At 30.6% G+C, this 21825-nt stretch overlaps 1 protein-coding gene across 3 annotated transcripts in view; it reads right to left on the bottom strand.

The window, feature by feature from the left end:
• The window catches only part of LOC111710898 (GATA-binding factor C), a 19336-nt gene extending 4114 nt beyond the window's left edge, over positions 1–15222 (bottom strand). For 2 of the 3 annotated variants that reach the window (XR_002767145.1, XM_023485085.1), the window contains exons 1-10: positions 14966–15222; positions 13194–13389; positions 10651–10780; positions 8740–8894; positions 7724–7798; positions 7101–7203; positions 5701–5745; positions 5356–5457; positions 4219–4364; positions 1451–1576 (exon numbers count right to left, since the gene is read on the bottom strand). Coding sequence is in view for 2 of the 3 variants with exons in the window: in XM_023485085.1 (XP_023340853.1) it covers positions 1451–1576; positions 4219–4364; positions 5356–5457; positions 5701–5745; positions 7101–7203; positions 7724–7798; positions 8740–8894; positions 10651–10780; positions 13194–13346 (1035 nt within the window). In the remaining variant the exon portion in view is untranslated. The remainder of the gene's footprint in view (positions 1–1450; positions 1577–4218; positions 4365–5355; positions 5458–5700; positions 5746–7100; positions 7204–7723; positions 7799–8739; positions 8895–10650; positions 10781–13193; positions 13390–14965) is intronic. The other variant, XM_023485086.1, reaches the window with a different exon arrangement.
• Between the last annotated feature and the right edge of the window lie 6603 nt (positions 15223–21825).

The raw sequence follows: 21825 nt of genomic DNA, 5'->3' as shown, positions 1-21825 counted from the left end.
CCTTTTTTTGCAAGTTGACCATATGATGGATGTAAGCTTGATAAAAAACATGAATTATCCGTCTTTTTCCAGCCGCAATCAGACACCAGTAAATGGATCTCTTGGTTTAAAGACAATTTACCATTCGGCGCCATTTCGGCGCTAGGTAGTTAAAAGGACTGTTCCCTTATTTTTAAGAGATCCTCAATTCGATAAACGTCCGATTTACAACGGTACCCTTAGCCCTATTATATCTTTACTGCATTTACAAATTAGAAAAATTTCAAAGTTTTTCTGTTTTAAAAATATGTGAATTTTGTCAATTTCCTTCTTGTCTCCACTACAAATCGTATTTTTAGATCAATAAAAATTTCAGACAGAGAAAATGGAAACTCAATCATTTTCGCTCAGAATAAGGTTAAAAGTTCGCGTTGTGAATCATTCATACCACTATAGGTTCAGTAGAAGTAAATAGTTCCATCTTCTGATAGCGCCGATTGAAGGATTCATAACTCTGGATATTGTGAAAGATAAAAAGATGGTTGTTACCGCCATACTTTTGGTTCAGAATAGACCACAAACACATGACTGAACCCTGATTGGATCAGGCGTTAATGGACTCGGCTTACAGGAGTGATGCACCTTTTCAAATGGTAGTTCACTTGAAATTACGTTTACAGTCCCTTTCAGATGCTGATTCCGTCAGGTATAGTAAATAAGTTTTTTTGATAATTTTGACGTTTTCGGCGCTAGGCCTATCTAAGGCTTGCATACCGCACATGTCATACTGCCTATATGCCTTGATTGAATCTTATCAAGCACCTCTACAGTGTCAGTATCTTAAACACCAGATTCAAGCACTAAAATGGCATCAAGCCATATAAGCCATGTTTTATACAGTATAGATTCAACCTGCTTGTTAGTAGCCTAACAGATTTTTAAGACAGGGTCGACTTTGAAGTGTCGCAACGCCTTGGGCTTAGATTTTACCGCTCTAACTCACTTATGCTTTCCTGTAGTCTTTTACATGTTACACTATAGCAATATAAAACAATTGTTGTAAGCTTTGGTTTTTAAGAAGTAATTGGCAAAATTTTAATAGATTTTTGCTGAAGAGCGTGAGATCTTTAAATCACAGTGAGACCATACAAGCAGCAATTTAAACTATGTCGCTCTGACTTTCTTTGAAATATTTCCGTGAAATGTGTACATCAATAGTGGTGAATTTTTTAAATCAAGAGAATAAGTGTTAAAAACCCTACGTTTTGAAGAAACTGTGTGGGGGCCGGGGNGATAAAAAACGTTCAAATTGTAAATAAACAATGTATATGCAATTAATTTTTGCAGCTGTGTGCGTGTTTATGGCTTTGTATAATCTTCAAATACATCTTATTAAAGGCAAATGACCAAACTCAACCATTTAGCCGTTAAATTTAAGAACTTTTAAGTTGTCACAATACTTTTAACTTACATTATGTAGTTTGAAGTATAGACCACAGGCATTACAGACAGGTTCACCGTTCTGATTCCTTCTCCATAAAGTTGTTGTCGTTGTTTTACAGTTTGCACAACTTGTGCCCTCCCGTCTTGCTGATGACTAAAACAAAATTTGTTTAACTAAAAAAAAGAAAACACAAAAAATTGTCTTAAACGAAATGAATCTTTGCCACAAACTCTGCTTTTCTAAACCCTATATATTTGGATTCCAATGTCGTAGACCTTAGATATTTCAAACTATGAATTCTGTTATATCAAATAATATAAGTTTGAAATATCAAAGATTTACGACATTGGGTTACAAAGATATAAGGCATATAAATTCAGAGCTTGTGGCAAAGACTCAATTCCTTTAAAATCTTTAACAGTTGAAAGGAATTGAGTTTTTTCCACAAACTCTGATGTTCTAATCATAATATCTTTGCCATCCAATGCCGTTGACCTTATATATTTCAAACTATAGATTCTGTAGTTAGATCAAGGTAAGTTGAAATGTCTAAGTTTTTCGTCATCAGGATGAACAGATATAGGATTAGAAAATTCAAGTTTGTTGCAAAGACTCAACTCCTTTGTTTTTCTTGTATTTTGGCGTAAAATGGGAACTAGAGGAGCTGCGATGTCGCAAAGTGGCACCAATAATTTAGAAAATTAGAAACAAAAAAGTTGTATAAACCATTTTTTAACAAGATTACGCTGACATTGATTTTTGTTGTTAAACTGTTTTAATCTGAATATTACTGCATTCTTATGAATATATTTTGTATTTAATAATAATTTATAAACTTTAAAAGTACAGATGTAACACATAATGCATTATTTTGATCGTTTACATTAATGATTATAAAATTAAAATAATACCTTGTAAAAAAACATAAATGAATATAGAAATATTGAAAGTTTGATTTTTTCGTTAATTTGTCTCATAAATAAATAAATAAATAAATATACAAGTTTAAAACATAAATAAATATACAAGTTTAAAACATAAATAAATATAAAACATAAATAAATATACAAGTTTAAAACATAGAATAAATATACATGTTTAAAACATAAATAAATATACAAGTTTAAAACATGAATAAATAAACAAGTTTAAAACATAAATAAATATACAAGTTTAAAACATAAATAAATATACAAGTTTAAAACATATTACAGCAAACAGGAATTGTGTCTTTGACACAAACTCCGATTGTCTTATCCCTTCATATTTGCAACCGAATGTCGTAGACCTTAGATATGAATCCTGTTAAATCAAATGATCTATGTTTGAAATATCAAATCACACCAGCAGGTTGCAAAGATATAGGGAGAAGAAAGTTTGATTTTGTGGCAAAGACTCAGTTTCTTTTATTAAATTGATGAAAAAAAGTAAATTTGATTTTTAGAAAACCAATTCATATCTTAGAAAAAAACTTTAACTTTTGACTGAAGATTGAATTACAACGGAGCCTAAAACTTTAATTTTTCAATCTTAATTTTTGCAATTTGATGGTGTAAACATTCATAAAACTTTCGACTATTGTCGTTCTATAATTCTAGGTCTATGCATGATATCTGATTACAAAGATATAGGGATTAGATAATTCGATTTTGAGTCAAATAATCAGTTTCTTTCGTGATAAACATATGATTTTTTGCTGAAAATTTCAAAAAAATAAAGTTATTTAAAAAACCAATTATATATGATTTATGAATATAAAAACTAAGAAAGTTAAAAACGAATGGTAGTATATATTTTACAGAATAATAGATGATGTATGTTTAAAGGACTGAGGGGGGGGGGGGGGGCCCCCCCATGGTTTTGACCAGTGTCCCCCCTCTAACTATAACAAGCTGATTTATCTGATTAAAAAACTTCTTTAACTGCAGCATATACATTTAGCAATTCAATTCAATATATAAACCATTAAATACAAAATACAACCATTAATTTTAAAATACATTTGTATTAGTAGCAAACAAACACATGCATGTACTTTAAAATACATTTGTATTAGTAGTATACAAACATCTACATGTACTTTAAAATACATTTGTATTAGTAGCATAAAAACACATGCATGAACTTTAAAATACATTTGTATTAGTAGTATACAAACACATACACATACATGTACTTTAAAATACATTTGTATTAGTACTTAAGAATAAATTGGCATAAGTAGTATACACATATTCCTTTATAGCATTATAAAAAATCTGGTTTTTAGGCAAAGCTCGGGTTCCTTAGCTAGTGTAAATATAAAGTAGAAATCTTTGTTTGCTGGTTTGTGTGTATATTTTTATAACTCATGAGCTCCTTGACCAATTTGCTTAAAACTTTGATTGTGGAACTCGGTAAAACCACGGGAATGTTCTAAGTTTGGTCTAACAATTTCAGTTAAGTAAGTTGACTTTTAAAGGTTGAACTTGAGAAGAGCGGGGTTCCAAAGATAGTGTACTATAAACTATAAAAGACCCTTTTTTGATAAAAACTAAAAGAGTTGAAAATTTGTAACAAACTATGATTTTCTAATCTCTATATCTTTGCAACCCAATGCCTTACACATTAGTCATTTCAAACTATGAATTCTGTTAGATGAAAGAATCTAAGTTTAAAATATCTAAGATTTACACCATCAGGTGGAAAAAATATAGGTATTAGAAATCAGAATTTGTAACAAAGACTGAATTCCTTTTTCCAGACCTAACTCTACTCATTCATTCTTATTAGCATTTGATTAATAATCTACATACCAATCTTCTTTTGGGCTTGATAAGAGGTCTGTTCTGTCCATTCATTTTGTAATAAAGACCGCAGGCATTGCAAAGATAGTGACCATTTCCATCCCGTCTCCATAACGGAGTAGATGTTGCACCACAGTTCACACACTCTCTACCCTCTGAAAAATGTAAAAAGTGTTTCTTGATCTTAAAAAGAGAGTTGGACGCAGACCTCAAAATTTAAAAAACCTTCATCAACGATCTTTAAATTAATTATAAATTATTTGGCTTTGAGGAAAATTTCTTTCGTTAAAGGGACTGTAATGTAATCGTAAGTTCAAGTGACCCTTAATGCAAATATGGTCAATGCCCGATTGACAACGGTGCCGGGTGCACTCCTGCATGCGAACTCCATTAGCGCCTGATCCAATCAGGGTTCAGTCATGTGTTTGTTGTCTATTCTGAACCAATAGGAATAGTATAGCGGTAACATCTATCTTTCTATCTATCTCATTATCCAATCAGAGTTATGAATCCTTCTATCAGTAAATGGAAATATTTACTTATACTGAAACTATAGTGGGTGTCCTTAAAGCTTTGTCTGATCAAGTATAAATAAGTATCAATATTCATAATCTTAAAAACCATAGATAAATAAATAAACATAGATAGCTTATGTACGCAAAATCACCAAGAATTGTACAATTATTAAACCACTCAGGAGTAAATTTCATTTTGAGAATATTAAATTATTTCACTGAGCAAGATATCACATTGACGAGAACTGAAGAAGGAAATAAGGACTAAACTAACTTAAATTTATCTCTACAGAACTCATGTACACTGCAAGTACTCAAAGACATAAGAACAGCCAATGTTCACAACCGACCTAGTTAATCTATATAAAAGGAATATATTTAAAACATCTCTGTACATTTATATCTTTCAAGATGAAAAATGTCGTTTTACGCGCAATCTATCTTTATCTATGTGATTATAGGAATTATGAGAATTAAATACATCTAACCCTAGAAAAACAACAATGTCTTCCACAATATTGATCAGATAAAGTTTTCAGGGGTACCGTTGAAAATAGGACATTGCCATCTTTGCATACAGGGTTATTACTGAAAATGACGCTTTCAGTTCCTTTCAGGCACTGCATCTTACCAGCAATAGGTTTATTTTTAGATTTTGAGGAGTCAGTGTACTTTGATTGGAATAATGAAGAACTATAATTCGAGTATACTGATCCATTGTAACCATAGTAACCTAAACTTAAACACTTGTTAAACAGTTTTAAGAAAAATCTTAGTAAAAATCAAAATTATTATAAACATTAAAAAATGCGTGAAAAAGTAAAAAAGATCTTTCAGCTTAACAAAAAGAGACAAATTGAAACTTAAGAAAACAAAATAGAAAAGTTTAAAAAAAAACTAAGAACTTAAGTAAAGCAAAAAAAATGGCGAAAAAAAATTCTAAAAATTATTTTAAAAAACTAAAAGTGTAAAATTCCTGAGCTTGCCGGAGACTCAGGTGGACCAGGGTAGGAGGACGGACCTTGATAATATTTATAAAAATTAAATAAAATGGAAAACAATATGAGTTCCAGATATTCCTAGATCAATTATACAAAATTAAATAAAATGGAAAACAATATGAGTTCCAGATATTCCTAGATCAATTATACAAAATTAAACAATATGGAAAACAATATGAGTTCCAGATATTCCTAGATCAATTATACAAAATTAAATAAAATGGAAAACAATATGAGTTCCAGATATTCCTAGATTAATTATACAAAATTAAATAAAATGGAAAACAATACGAGTTTCAAATATTCCTAGATCAATTATACAAAATTAAATAAAATGGAAAACAATATGAGTTCCAGATATTCCTAGATCAATTATACAAAATTAAATAAAATGGAAAACAATATGAGTTCCAGATATTCCTAAATTAATTATACAAAATTAAATAAAATGGAAAACAATACGAGTTTCAAATATTCCTAGATCAATTATACAAAATTAAATAAAATGGAAAACAATATGAGTTCCAGATATTCATAGATCAATTATACAAAATTAAATAAAATGGTGAACAATACGAGTTCCAAATATTCATAGATCAATTATACAAAATTAAATAAAATGGAAAACAATATGAGTTCCAGATATTCATAGATCAATTATACAAAATTAAATAAAATGGTGAACAATACGAGTTCCAAATATTCATAGATCAATTATACAAAATTAAATAAAATGGAAAACAATACGAGTTCCAAATATTCCTAGATCAATTATACAAAATACATTGTGAATCGAATATGTCCCTAGATACCTTACAGCATCTAAAAGTACACACTCCAAGATGTTTTATATTTATTGTATATACTTTTCAAACATTTCTCTATGTTTGTCAAAAATATACTAATACTAGAAATTTAAGGCGCCTTTTTTTTAGGCTTTTAGGGCCAGATCGTTTCAGCCGTTTTGACGTTTATTAGATACAAACAAACAGACAGACAGACAGACAAGCCAAATTTATATATAGATTTAGTTTTTCTTTTTCTAAATTTCTATATATCTATATATAAAGTATTAAATTCTGATTGTTTATTAGTATATCCGATCATAACTTCGGAACCCCTGGACCGATTTGCCTCAAATTTTGATTGGGAAACTAGGTTTAAAGATCTAAAATTGAGGTCAGAGTTTATATGGAAAGTTTATTTTCCAGTTAAAGCTGGGTTTCCAAGCTGGTAAAATATAAGTGTAAATATACAGAAATAATGCTAACTTGTGTCTTCAAATAGCGTTATAAATATAAGATAACAAAAATGAAATAAAGAAAATAAAAGCCAAAATTTGAAAAAATTAAAATCAAAATTATTAAATTTTTACCGTCATGCATTTTCCTATTATATCCTAGTCCCATCTGCATTAGATGTTCTGTACTTGGTTTTAAATCAAGTTGGCCATGGGCGTCATCTCCACCATCCACCAACTACATACAAATAACAAGTTAAATCCCTTTGTCTGTTTAACCTGATGGTGTAAAACTTGGTTGTTCCAAACTGAAATCTTTTGCTCTGATATGATTCATACTTTAAAATATCTTAGGTCTACAACATTGTATTAAAGAGGTATAGGGATTGGTTAATCAAGGCCGAATTTAAAGAATTTGAGCCGTGGCTTTAACTTGAGACACGGCTTAAATATGGTTGGTTCCCCATAAAATTGTATTCATGTTTCATGATTTCAGTCGGTGTTCAATTGAAACCGGTTTTTGGAGGATTTGAGACGCGGCTCAAATTATCTTAATTCGGACTCAGAGGTTGAAACAAAGGCTCAATTCCTTTATATACAATTTTGGTTAAATCATGAGATAAAAATTTATGAAGGAACGAGAAATATTAGGACTAGTTGGTTTAACAGCTAAACGAAACTGAACTATGAAGCACTTGTTTTAAGCTTCAGTTTTTGAAATGCAGAATAAAGTGGCACAAAGTGGCCTGAAGTTTTACCTGATCCTCTGCAGGTTTATATAAAGTAGTATCTAAAGGTAGAGAGGTAGGTGTAGAGGATAACACTGGAGATTCCTTTAAAAAAAACAAGATTTTTTTTCTAAAAGATCGAAATTCGATATTTACGTCGATCTGCAATTGTTTATGACCCCGTTTTTTAAGTAATAGAAGTAGTCAGATTTAAAATAATAAAGGAAATGAAAACAACGATGACTATTGAATCTAAAAAACGAAATCTCAATTAATTTGAAAACGGGATTATATCCACAACACAGCACTACTCGGTAGAAAGGAAAAATAACAATTAGCATTTAAAACCTCTCTAAAAATATGCAATTTTTCATACTTTCCCCTTTCCTGCACAATTTAACTTCTTTGGCGGTTAGATTGGACCACGCAGTTTCTGCCAATTTGTGTATGATAAATACAAAAATGAAATTGTCCATGTTCATCTGATTGGAGAGTTGGACGGGGGGGAGGGGGAGGGGTGTTGCTGAACGTATTCACATTTTTAAAATTAGAATTGTGTCTATTTTCCTCTGGAACCCATCAAACCTTCAATTTCAGCGCAAAATCCTTCAAAATTATCTCAGCTCATTTAAATCTGTTAAAAAGAATAACTGCCAAGGTTATAAAAAAGTTTCAGAGTAAAAAAAAAAAATTTTAAAAATAAACTAATTCAGTAAAACAGATCCGTGTACAGTATACGCTTCACATAGACTTTGTTTCAAGTTTAATGCAAACTTGAGTAATGAAGTTGTATAGGTCTCAATATATAAAGGTAACACACAAATGATGAGACTGTAAAGACGACTTGAAACTATTGAAATACGAATATCTCAAGTTTAAATTAATTCTTCTGCCTTAAATGTGGTTTTATTTAATAATTTTGAAAAAAGAAAGGGAATAATAAATGTCAGGAAACAGACAGTTTAAATTCTTTACGGTCGTCTCTGAACTCTCATTCTTTGTGGGTAACCCTTTATATAATATGGATGGGTGGGGGGTGGTGTTACCTTAGGTGGAGTAGGAGGATATCCAAATGAAGAATAAGGTTTAGAAGCTGCTGATGTTGCTGAGGAGCTGCTGGAGAAAGCTCCCCAAGCCATTGAATGAAGAGGAGAGTAGAACTGTGATCTACTAGATATCTGACCTTCTCCACCCGACCTTCCTGATATATCAACTATTAAAGGAACCTACTAGATATCTGACCTTCTCTACCCGACCTTCCTGATATATCAAGTATTAAAGGTCCTACTAGATACCTGACCTTCTCCACTCGACCTTCCTGATATATCAAGTATTAAAGGAACCTACTGGATATCTGACCTTCTTCACCCGACCTTCCTTTTATATCAAGTATTAAAGGAACCTACTGGATATCTGACATTCCCAAAAAATAAAGTATTAAAGGAACCTGCTGGATATCTGACCTTCCCAATAAATCAAGTATAAAAGGGACCTGCTGGATACTGACATTCCCAATTTTTAAAAATGCACCATGTTCATCAAAAATTTGCGAACATTCTACAATTTTGGAAAATAATGAAAAAAGAGCAAAACAACTAAAAGTTTAAATTGATATAAGAAAGAGGGCGCGAATCTCTCTAAAAGGCCGGTAATATGATAATAATACTATCAGTAAAATTAATAATATTCTCACGTTTGAATGATTTAGCTTCCATTTTCAATATCTATCTATCTATCTATCTATCTATCTATCTATCTATCTATCTATCTATCTATCTATCTATCTATCTATCTATCTATCTATCTATCTACAGTTTGTCATTTTTCTAGTTCACAAACAACTCAGAATAAAGGGACTGTGAACACAATCTTTTAGGTGTTCATCTATAAATAGAATAATGACATGTCTGATATACAATATACAATATATTCTTTTTTTTAAATCCTAAAATAGATTTGTTTAATTGTGGTTTCTCTTATAAGTTACTATGATGGAAGTTAAAAGGTACAGTATTGAATCAGACATACTCATGTTAGCGCCTGATCCAATCAGGGTTCAGTTATGTGTTTGTTGTCTGTTCTGATCTGAAGGTTTTAAATCAAGTACAAAACACAGAGCTACAAGAGTAAGATATATTGATAACCTTCAGAGAGGTTTATTGTAGATCAATTTTCAGGCTTTATTAACTTCATCGCTCGTTCATGCATTTAAATAAAATATTTTAAAATAATTCTGTTCACGTCAAAATTCAAATAATATCTTAATACAAGCTAGAATTTTAAAACCGCATTTGCGTTGAAATGTTTAAATAGATATTTAACTAAATGACGGCACTAGAATTACTCGTGATTTAACAATTTAAAATCTTCATAATCAGGGCTATTACAAAACATGGTTGAAAGAAATGGCAAGAAACTGTCAAATTGGCGTATTTCTGTAGAATTGGTTACTCATTTCTGTAAGTTAGACTTATCTTATGACATATTTCTGAAAACGGAACTTATCTACTTGGAACTAATTTAGTGTCAAATTTCTGTATGCGGAATTAACTTTGCTACACACGCATTCCGTAAGGGGAACTAACCATATGACATCACGTGGATTTAACGGTTCTGTCAATACTCCAGAAAGCTGTGACTTTCGATCACAATTTGACCCATTAAACATATTTTTTAGTCTTTTTTCTTAAATACTTTTTTGTCGGAATATACATTTTAAATGAAAAAGCATAGAATAAACAAATCCGTAAGTTAAAAGATTGTTGAATTATAGAACAAAACACGTTTGATTTCAAATAGAAGAAACCGAATGCTGCTCACTCTGGTTAGTCCAGGGTGACATAGTTCCCTAAACGGAAATATTCTTATTATAAATTTCCGTAAGCGGAAAAAAACATTATGACATTTATCCGTATGCGAACATATTATTGTGACAAATTTCCGAAAGTAGAACTGACCTTGTGACATATTTCCGTAAGCTGATTGCAAGGCAGCTGCCTGGCTAAAGTATTGGCTAGCCGCCGTATTCGACTTGAAGTATGGATCTGTATCCGCCCTCTCCTTGAAGTACCCATCTGTATCTGGCTCCTGAACGACATAAAAATATGAAGAAAAAAAATAAGAAAAAAACGAAAAATGCCAAAAAAAGATAAGAAAAATTGCAACAAAAAAATATTATTTATCTAAATTCTGTTAATTAACAAGTTTCATTAAAACTTTTTAATTGAGCTTTTACGAATTTCGAAGAGTGACAAATGTAATAATAAATAATCATCGTCTGATATTGATTTTTATATATTTTGTTTACAGCGTGGGTTGGGTAAACAAAATCGAAATCAAAATAATGTCGAAGCGAGAAAATTTCGAATTCCAAAGCGTAATCCAAGAAAACTTCGTGAAGAAAAATCGTCGAATGTTATAAAATTCAACAACAAAACCATTAAAATTGTTTTTTACTTTTATACATCTTTAAATAAATTCAGTGCCAAATAGAAATTGACCGTATCATGTGATTCAATGATTTAATTGGCCTATACTCTTCAACCTAAATGAAAATTCCTTTTAAATGGAGGTGAGGCGTAACTCCATGAAAATATGGATATGACCGATTCACAATTGGTACTTTGAAATCTTTTTTTTGATCAGAAATGCGGGAAATATTCTCATTTTCTAGGTTTTAAAGTGTTTAATTCTGATAATGTCTTTGCTGCAGTAAAATGCGAAAGTCACTTTACTAGAGGAATCTCATTTAAAATAATCAATTTTCATAATTAGAAACATTGATATCTAATCTTTACTCGATCAGATACAGCTTAAAAGGAAGGTATCCCTTTACAGTTTGATGCCGTGGTTCATTTTAAATCAAAGTTTGTTTTAACATTATTGTGATTTTATCTGAACTTTGCAGGATTTTATGATAAATAAAGAGAATAATTTGAATCCTTTCTCAATTATTGAAATATAAATATATTTGATATTTAAAACAAAACTTCTCAATATGAATATGAGAAGTTTAACAAGATTACTCAATCATAAATACAAAAAAATATTGTAATTACCGACCGAAAAATGAAATTGCCATTTTTTTACAAAAACTGTGGCCACAAATTCATAGTTTCATAGTTTAAAAATTAAGTTTTGTTAATATCAAATCAAATCAGATATCTATTACATGAAGATTTATAGTTTAGACAAGATAAAAATCACAAAAAAATTACAAATCCTTATTAGGGAAAATTATTCTGGTGGGCCTGGTTTCTATAATTTTCGCTATAAACAGCGTCAGGGAGGGAGAGCATTTAGTGAATTAAGTAAATCTGAAATTTCTTTGATCTCTTTCACTGCAAACTGGACATGAAGGAGAAGGTAAAGTTTATGTGACCTCGTAATTCCTCTAGATGGGATTTTACCCCCAAGTATGAGGAAAAGCAAATTTACTTTGTCACAAATTCATATGTTATAATTCCACCATCTATGCAACCTGATGGTGCAAACCTTTAATATTTTAAACTTAGATTATTTTTTTTAGATCTAGATGTTTATTATCTCCGTATCTCCCGTATCGAGATTATATTAAAGATACAAAATTGTTTATATTGATTTTACAAAAAACTATTTTACGATAGTGGCATGTTCATACATTTGTATATCAGTTAAGAAAAATCCTTTAGTTTACGGATACTTTTTTTCATTTTTTATTTCCAAAATTAATGTTACATTCATATTCTTTGAAGATAGAAAAACTTTTTTGAGAATTTTGGACTATGGAATTTATAGAAATGTCTCTTTTTTATAGTTAGATTTTGTGAAATTAAAAAACATCATTATCTATTCAAATATTGACGAAACAGCAGTTTAAGAGAAAAAACTACATGATATATAAAAAGATAGCATACTTGTACGCGATTTGACATTGCAACAAGACATACCCAGTGTGTGTTATCGTTTATAGGAATATCTGTATTCACATAAACATGCATGGGAGCGAGTTTTTTATATTAGAAAATATTGATGTTAGCATCATAAAGAGGAACATTGACTTAGATTATTTGATATGACAGAATTCATATTTTGAAATATCTAAGGTCTACGACATTGGGTTGCAAAGATATTGGGATTAACAAATCAGAGGTTGTGGCAAAAACTTAATTCCTTTATTTTATTCAAACATTTTTGTTCTTCTCAATAGATCTTTTATAATCGAAGTTATGATTGAAAATTTATAAGATTTCAATCTTACGTGGAATTTACTTTAGTTTAACGTGGGCTGTTAATCATTAAGAACATATTATTAAACAAGACCATCTGGAAGGAGTAGAGTCTTTCCCACAAACTCAGACCTAAGATATTTCAAACAATGAACATTGTTAGATCAAATATTCACAGTTTGAAATTTCAAAGATTTACACCAACAGGTTGCCGAGATATGAGGATTAGAAAATTTGAATTTGTGACAAAGACTCAATTCCTTTCGTGAACATTTTCTTTCTTCCCTGTTTACCTGTAAATGTTGATGTGTGTGTGGACTATCTGTCTGTTGGTTTAGTCCAGGGTGGGGGGAGGAGGAGGCGTGGTTTAAACCCTGCAGTTCCTGCCCTTCATACCAACCACGCCCACTCTCCATCAAACCACGCCCACCCTCCATCACAACCATGGGAGACGACGGAAGGACTTAAAAACTCAATTTCTATGAATCCCTAAAAGAAATATTTTGAAACTATGAAAAGATTCTTATACGAAAGTTAAACTGCTATAGTTATAATATTCTTTACCTAAATAAGAAATCTCTTATATCAAAAATATATCAAAAGTAAATTAAACGAAATTTTAAATTACAAAATTTATCAGAAGATTTAAAAAGTATTTTGGAGCACGTGAAAGAAAACCATGCTTTACATAACTTGACTAACCATTAGAAAAAATTTCACGTTTGCCAAATGATTTAAAGATTTTTTAACAAAAATTTGCATTAATTTCTTAACAGATTATTTTACAAGTGTTTCTTGGACTTTTGCTTTGTTAACCCTATCCCCGCTGGGGTACTTGAAAACCAGGATACGCTGGGGGGGGGTCAATTTGACCCCCCCCTCTAAATCCCATGTTTTATGTCCAAATATGACAAATGATACATCATTAGAAAGCTCTTGTGCTCTACTTTTAGAATCTGCAAAAAAATTAGCAAATTTGCGAAAATTGAATTTTTTATCGCAAAATCCAGTTTTATAGTAAAAATGTTTGCAAAAAAAATTTGTCCAAAAAATGACAAATTATACATTTTTGAAAAGCCCTTGACCATGCCATTTCAAATATGCAAAAATTTTTGCAAAATTTTAAATAACCTGATTTTTAATCAAGAAAAACTAAAAATGTGCAAATTCCCTTTGACAGGTTGTTTGCAAAAAATTTGCAATTTTTTTTTCGCAAAACATGTGCAATCCGTTTCCTTATGGCATAGGCTTTCCAAAAAGCTAAATTTTATCAAAATCTGACAAGTGAAAGTGGGTCAAAACAAAGATTTAGTTTGCTACAGGCAAAAGCAGTCATTCAGGCAGTGTGCCTGAGGACTCAGGCAGTTAGTATTAAAGCCCGGTTTTAGGCCTAAAGGGAGGGCTTTGGGTATGTAAGAAAAGTCAGAAAATTTCAACAGCCTCAGACCAATACTTTTTGAGTTATGTAAAAAAAACTACAGGGGGGGGGTCAAATTGACCCCCCCCAGCGGGAATAGGGTTAACAACTTTATTTAAAAAGTCAAATTAGGATTTAGAAATTGAAGATCAAATTATTTTGAATTGATATAATTTTGTTCACTTTACAGTTACACTTTACAGTTTGTGATTTCGTATGATTATTGAAGGGGAGAAAAAAAATAATTATTGTTTTCAAATCATTATCAGAAAATTGATTAAGCAATAACCAAAACCGAAAAAAAATTGAATAAACCATTTCAGATTTGAATTTAAACCTGTTAAAAGTGTTAAAAAATTTGCTTAAACCATGCGTAATACATAGCATTTTTCATAAAGTTTTCAACAATCATACAATGTATGTCGACGAACTTCAATTTAGTTTTAAATTTTATTGTTTGAAACATTTTATTCTTCGTGCTTAAATGTTTCATAAAATAAATAATAGAAAATTATAAAATTACAATTGAACGTGACATTAAAATTTAATTATTTAAAAAATAAGAGTTGATGCTATTTAAGGTGAAGAATGCTTGTTGTTTTATATCCATATCACTTAAAGCAAATTGTCTGCTTGCATATACTTTACCTGTTAAAATCTGATTTCTATTTCACTTGATCGTATTCTTTGATTTGAGTATCGATGAAAACTAGGATAATGTTTAGATCGTGGTCTGAAATCCACGAAATATTCTTGTGATCAGCTGATCAGCTCCAAGATCTAGAGTAATCTCGTTCTATCCGTCCCTATCTCAACTGTTAGTCTCGTTATCTCGCCTATGCGTGCGGTTATCAGCACCGCATTTTGCGGTTATCTTTCCCCGTCCCGTGCCGGGCCCAGGGCCGCCGCCTTTCAACCAATGAGAAGACAGAACGGATTTCTGCACCAATGAGAATAAAGGAAGAGAAATGAGCCTAACCACAGACAGATTACTACCGCTATAATCTGCCATTGCCTTCGTATTGTTCGGGTACAGTGTAAAATATAGAGAAAGAAATCGACAAGAAATTATGGACGACGCGTTTATAATGGAGACAGTCTAACGAAATTGGAATTAAACCTAACTGAGAACTACTTTCACGTGTTTCAATTGCACTTGCACATAATAACCGAAATCGAGTATTAAAATATAAATTTTAATTAATTCATGTTTTTTATAAAATCATTAAAAGTTGTAATTATATTCAAAGGCCTTAATCTATATAATGTAATATATTTACTTTAGTGTAACACTAAACCTAATTTTAAATACATATTGTTAATATTATTATTATTATTATTATTATTATTTAGATATGCCGGTCAATAGATTAAGAAGAAAATAGATAGTTTACATAATTAATAACAAAATCAATATTAAAGTAGGAAAATGAATTTTCATAGAAACTTTTCAAAAAAATTAGGTATGCGCATATTAATTTTATTTTTATCTTCTTTTTAAAACCCCGAATAAAAACATTCTCTAATATCATTTTCACAGGATACAGAGCCATGCTCTAGACTAGACACTAGAGGAGAATGTACAATATAAGCGGTTTTCATGGTATGACTTTTAGTGAAAAGCAAATTTATCGTGTTACACAACTTTAAAACATTTTTTGTTCTTCTCGATAACTCTTAAATGAGAGGAGTTTTGATTGAAAACAGTATATATTTCCTTTTTGCGTGCAGTTTTTAAATGCATGAAATTGGGACAGAAAGGGAAACTTTTTGTCCAAAATATTAAAATCATCAAGAGCTTGTAGTTTTCATAGATTTTAAAATTTTTATTTTTGTTAAATTTTGAAAATGCGCAAATTTTTTTATTATATCCGCGAACTTTTTTTGTTATTGTTTTATATTGTACACAGAGATTATTCTCACAAATAGATAGCCACAATTAAAAATTAAAAAATTAAAAGAAGTTTAATCAAAACTTTTCTTTGTAATTTTTATTTTCATTTTGAACTTGCCATACATTTTTTCTAGAGACATATGAGTTTTCACCATAAAAGAATTAGCCCGTTAGCCGTTTTGACGTTTTTTGGACACAAACAAGCATGCATACAAACCAACAACCAAATATATAAGTAGAAAAGGCATATGCTTTATTTGAAGTTCTTTACATGTAAAATATTGAGTTTATTCCGAGGTAGCAAGGACAAACTTGAATCTGGTTAAATTTGCATGCATTAGTGCATTTCAAATAATCTAGGGTGAATTTTGAAAAAAATGTAAATTTTATTTAATATAAATTTACTTTATTTTGAACACGTCAAAATAAAGTAAAATTAAAATCTTATATGATTCCAATCATAGCTTCTCTTATTCCAGCGAAAAATAAAAGCATTCAGAATTATATAGTCAAAAAAAAGAAACTTGTGCTTAAACTTAAGGAGCTAGGAGGTCAAATAGTTTTTCTACGGATTAATTTAAAACTACGATTTAATAAGATATTGGAAGCTTGAGATATAAAGATAACTTGACATCTGTAGGAAAGGAATAAAAACTTGATTGATAGATTGTTAGATACTTGAACATATATCTAGTTAAAGTATACTAGATAGACAGATACTGGATCATATATCTAGTTAAAGTATACTAGAGAGACAGATACTGGATAATATATCTAGTTAAAGTATACTAGATAGACAGATACTGGATCATATATCTAGTTAAAGTATACTGTATATACAGATACTTGATCATAAATCAAGTTAAAGTATGCTGGATATACAGATGCTGGATCATATATCTAGTTAAGGTATACTAGATAGACAGATACTGGATCATATATCTGGTTAAAAAGGGTAGTTGATATATATATATAAACTTGATCATATACTCCTTATCTAGTTATGGAGTAATGGATAGATAGATACATGATCATGCATCTATCATATATTAGTTAAGGAGTAGGGATATATAGATATTTGATCATATATCTACGTAAGGGCTAGTTGATTATACATGATTATGCATGTAGTTAAAAATTAATGGATAGATAGATATATACTTGATCATATATCTAGTTAAAGAGTAGTAGATAAATAGATACTTGATCATATATTAGTTAAGGAGTAGTGAATAGATAGATAGATACATGATCATGCATCTTGTGAAAAAGTAGTGGATAGATAGATACATGATCATGCATCTAGTTAAAGAGTAGTGGACAGATAGATATATACTTGATCATGCATCTAGTTAAGACGTAGTGGATAGATAGATACATGACCATGCATATAGTTAAAGAGTAGTGGATAGATAGATATATACTTGATCATTTATCTAGTTAAAGATTAGTAGAAAAATATATATTAGTTAAGGATAAATATATATAGATACATGATCATTTATCTAGTTAAAGATTAGTAGAAAAATAGATGTTAGTTAAGGATAAATAAATATAGATAAATAATCATATATCTAGTTAAAGGCTAGTGTACGGACAGAAATATACTTGATCATCATATATCTAGTTATGGAGTAGTGGATAGATAGATACGTGATCATAAATGTAAAACCAGTGTAGATCGATAGATCAAGGATCATAGATTTTAGGGGTATTAAAAAGGTCTGAGAAAAGAAAGCTATTTAGGATTATTTTGAAATATTTAGGTGAACATTTTCTTTGATTAAAATAAGATTATGTCGAGATTGTACTGCAAACAATTGATGTAGCTTTGAAAATTAACTCATTAAAGGGACCGTATCTAAACATAATGTTAAGTGACCCCCAACAGTCCGATTCACAACGATACCCTTTAAGCTTTTTCGGATCAACTGTGAATTAAAATTATCACAATTAAACACTTTTCAATAAAATGCCAAAGAATAACTTATCTTTAATTCTACAATAAAGCCGAGATTTGACATTACAAAAAATATGCGAAGCGTGCAGAGGAAGAAATCCCCGAACAAGGCTTATGAAATCCGCAAATGAGTAGTGTCGGATCCTGGAACCAGGAGAAGACTTAAAATTCGGTGATGGCGATGGACCAAACCTCTGTAGAGTAAAAAAGTAGATGTTAGTTCCACATTTATTGAAAATATATTTCGGTCTGGGTTGACCCTCGTCAGTTCTTGAGATTGTTTCTTCACAAAGATTAAAAACAAACAGGAGAAGACTTCCATCCTCTCCTTCAATACACTCGTTATTTATCATTTATTGATATCTAGAAGCAATAAATGTACTTCTAAAAGCGTCTCATAATTCCAGATATTATATATTGATGTGTAGCTAGTCCCTGCCCCGAGTATATTTATATATAAATGTAAATATTATAAATGATAAATATATTCCCAAAGGATGAATAATCCCAGGAATGAATCCGAGTGTGAATATGATAAGAAGAGAGTTCTAGCTTTATATACAATACTATTCACCACTAAAGGATGGACATCAACTAAACCCGACCCCTTATATACTGAACCCTGCCATATATATCTCTATATTCAATATTATTCCCCATTAAAGAGTGGAAATCAACTAAACCCGACCCCTTATATACTGAACCCTGCCATATATATCTCTATATTCAATAATATTCACCACTAAAGGATGGAAATCAGCTAAACCCGACCCCTTATATACTGAAACCTGTCATATATAGCTCAATATTTAATATTATTCACCACTGAAGGACGGACTTCAACTAAACCCGACCCTTTTATATACTGAACCCTGCCATATATAGTTCTATATTCAATATTATTCACCACTGAAGGACGGACATTAACTAAACCCGACCCTTTATATACTGAACCCTGCCATATATATATTTCTATATTCAATATTATTCACCACTGAAGGACGGACTTCAACTAAACCCGACCCTTTTATATACTGAACCCTGCCATATATAGCTTTACATTCAATTTTATTCACCACTGAAGGACGGACATTAAATAACCCCGCCCCTTTTTGTTCTTAACGCTGCCATTTTGTAAAAGTATAAAAAAAAAACATACATTAGGCAATCTGCTAAAATTTTGTATGGCAAATCACTTAAATGACCCTAAGTTTGGACCATCAAAGTAAAACAATTTTGCTCGAATAAAATGTCTAAAATCTTTTTTTGAAAATGCGCCAATTTAATATAAAATCCGCCAAGACTTGAGAATATTCAAAAATTTACAATGGGAATTTGAAGTTTGGAATAGTAAATTTAAGTGGATTTTCTAGACCAGAGAATATATTGGGTCGTGTTTTAAATTTGGATTTTGTAATATCTTGAGTCCGTTCAAGGAATATCTTAGGTCGTATTTTCTGTTTGGATTTTTTAATATCTTACGTCCGTTCAAGGAATATGTTGGGTCGTGTTTTAAATTTGGATTTTGTAATATCTTGACTCCGTTCAATGAATATCTTAGGTCGTGTTTTAAATTTGGATTTTGAATTATCTTGAGTACGTTCAAGGAATATATTGGGTCGTGTTTTATGTTTGCATTTTGAAATATCTTGAGTCCGTTCAAGGAATATCTTGAGTCCGTTCAAGGAATATATTGGGTCGTGTTTTAAATTTGGATTTTGTAATATTGGTCAGGCCGTGGATCATCTAAACCATCAAAATCCATCAGATAGGTAGATAGATAGTCAGATAGTGTGATATATTGTCCTAGCCTATACACAACACAATGAGTTATTACTTTTACAGGGTGTATTCATGTATTCATCTATACAGGGTGTATTCATTTATTTATTTATACAAGGGGGTGGGGTCATTCCGACCTATGCTGATTTCTAGAAGATTCTAAAAATTACTCCTGGCGGCGCACCTTGTAGCTCCTACCTATTTATTTTGCTTGTCTGTATGTCTATCCTTCTATCTATCTATATATCTCTATTTATCTATCTATCTACCTATATATATATATATACCTATCTATCTATATATCTATCTATCTATCTTTCTATCTATCTTTCTATCTATCTATCTATCTATCTATCTATCTATCTTTCTATCTATCTATATATCTATCTATCTATCTATCTATCCATATATCTATCTATCCCAGCTACTGGGTTACTGGATGGTTTGTGCTCTATGTTGGTATACAACTGTGAGCTAAGTACTTTATAGTTCAACCCAACCAGGGAAGGTTATTCTTGCAAGATGTTTTTTAAAAAGTTATTTTTTCAGAATTTTTTTGAAAATTTTGAATTTGTTTTAAAGGCTTTCTCAGCCCTGGAGATTTCTAATCATTTCATCTCATATAATGTAAAATATCTGTCATATTAGGCAATTTATTGCTAACCCTTAAACCACAGAGATTTAGTAGTTAGATACATCTAGTAAATGTTTTCCATCTTTAACCCCCCCCCCTTTCTCTCTCACCTCTTGCCCATCTTCAATTTCTTTTCGCGAAGCATAGCTCTTAAGCATGCAATTATAGAAGAAAAATATTATTGTATATTTAATGATATATGTGTTGTAAGTACTTGTAAATTTTCAATTTGAAAAATTTTTTATTCAGAATGTCTTACTTGCCAAATTCTCTGTTTTATAATCTTTGAAAATATATACAACTTGTCAAAAAATTTAAAATTTAATCACACCTCCTTTTCTTATTTTTAATGTCATGCTCGGATTTAAAAAATTAATGCAGAATTTTACGCTAAAACGATATTTTATAGAACTATTACAACAGAAATAAATTACAAATAGAACTCAGGACTCTACCCTGTTAAAAATAGAGAGTTTTCCCGCAAAAAAACATCCCGATCTACACTGCTATCCTGGCTAGCTCAATTAAAAGATGTTCATGCTCTATCTTTCAGAATTGTTATAATCTCTTTAAACACTCCACGAGACAAATGGAAATGCGAATTAATTATTGGTACGATTTTGAATTTTTATTTTAAAAAATGAAGAAATAAAACGAAACGGTTCGTTAACGGTAGTGATCGCGAACATGTCCTTTAACGAACGATGAATGAACAATTTAAAAAAAGACGAATTGGCCTATCTCTAAGTGTAACTGTAAGTATCTTAAAAAAACGAATTGGCCTATATCTACGTGTAACTGTAGGTAATTAAAAACCCGAATTGACCTTTCTCTATGCGTAAATGTAAGTATTTAAAAAAAAAAGCTGAATTGGCCATCTCTACGTGTAACTGTAAGTATTTAAAAAATCCGAATTGGCCTATCTCTACGTGTAATTGTAAGTATTTAAAAAAACGAATTGGCCTATCTCTACGTGTAACTCTAAGTATTTAAAAAAAAACGAATTGGTCTATCTCTACGTGTAATTGTAAGTATTTAAAACCCGAATTGGCCTATCTCCACGTCTAACTGTGAGTATTTTAAAAAAAGACGAATTGGCCGATCTCTACCCGTAACTGTAAGTATTTAAAAAAAGCTGAATTGGCCTATATCTACGTGTAACTGTAAGTATTTAAAAAACGAATTGGCCTATGTCTAGCTACGTGTAGCTGTAAGAATTAAAAAAACACGATTTGGAC

This window comes from Eurytemora carolleeae, unplaced genomic scaffold (assembly GCF_000591075.1).
Source record: "Eurytemora carolleeae unplaced genomic scaffold, Eaff_2.0 scaffold1074, whole genome shotgun sequence".
NCBI classification, from domain to species: Eukaryota; Metazoa; Arthropoda; class Copepoda; order Calanoida; family Temoridae; genus Eurytemora; species Eurytemora carolleeae.
The sequence above is the reverse complement of the archived record's forward strand: the minus strand, read 5'-3'. Positions and strand labels throughout refer to the sequence as shown.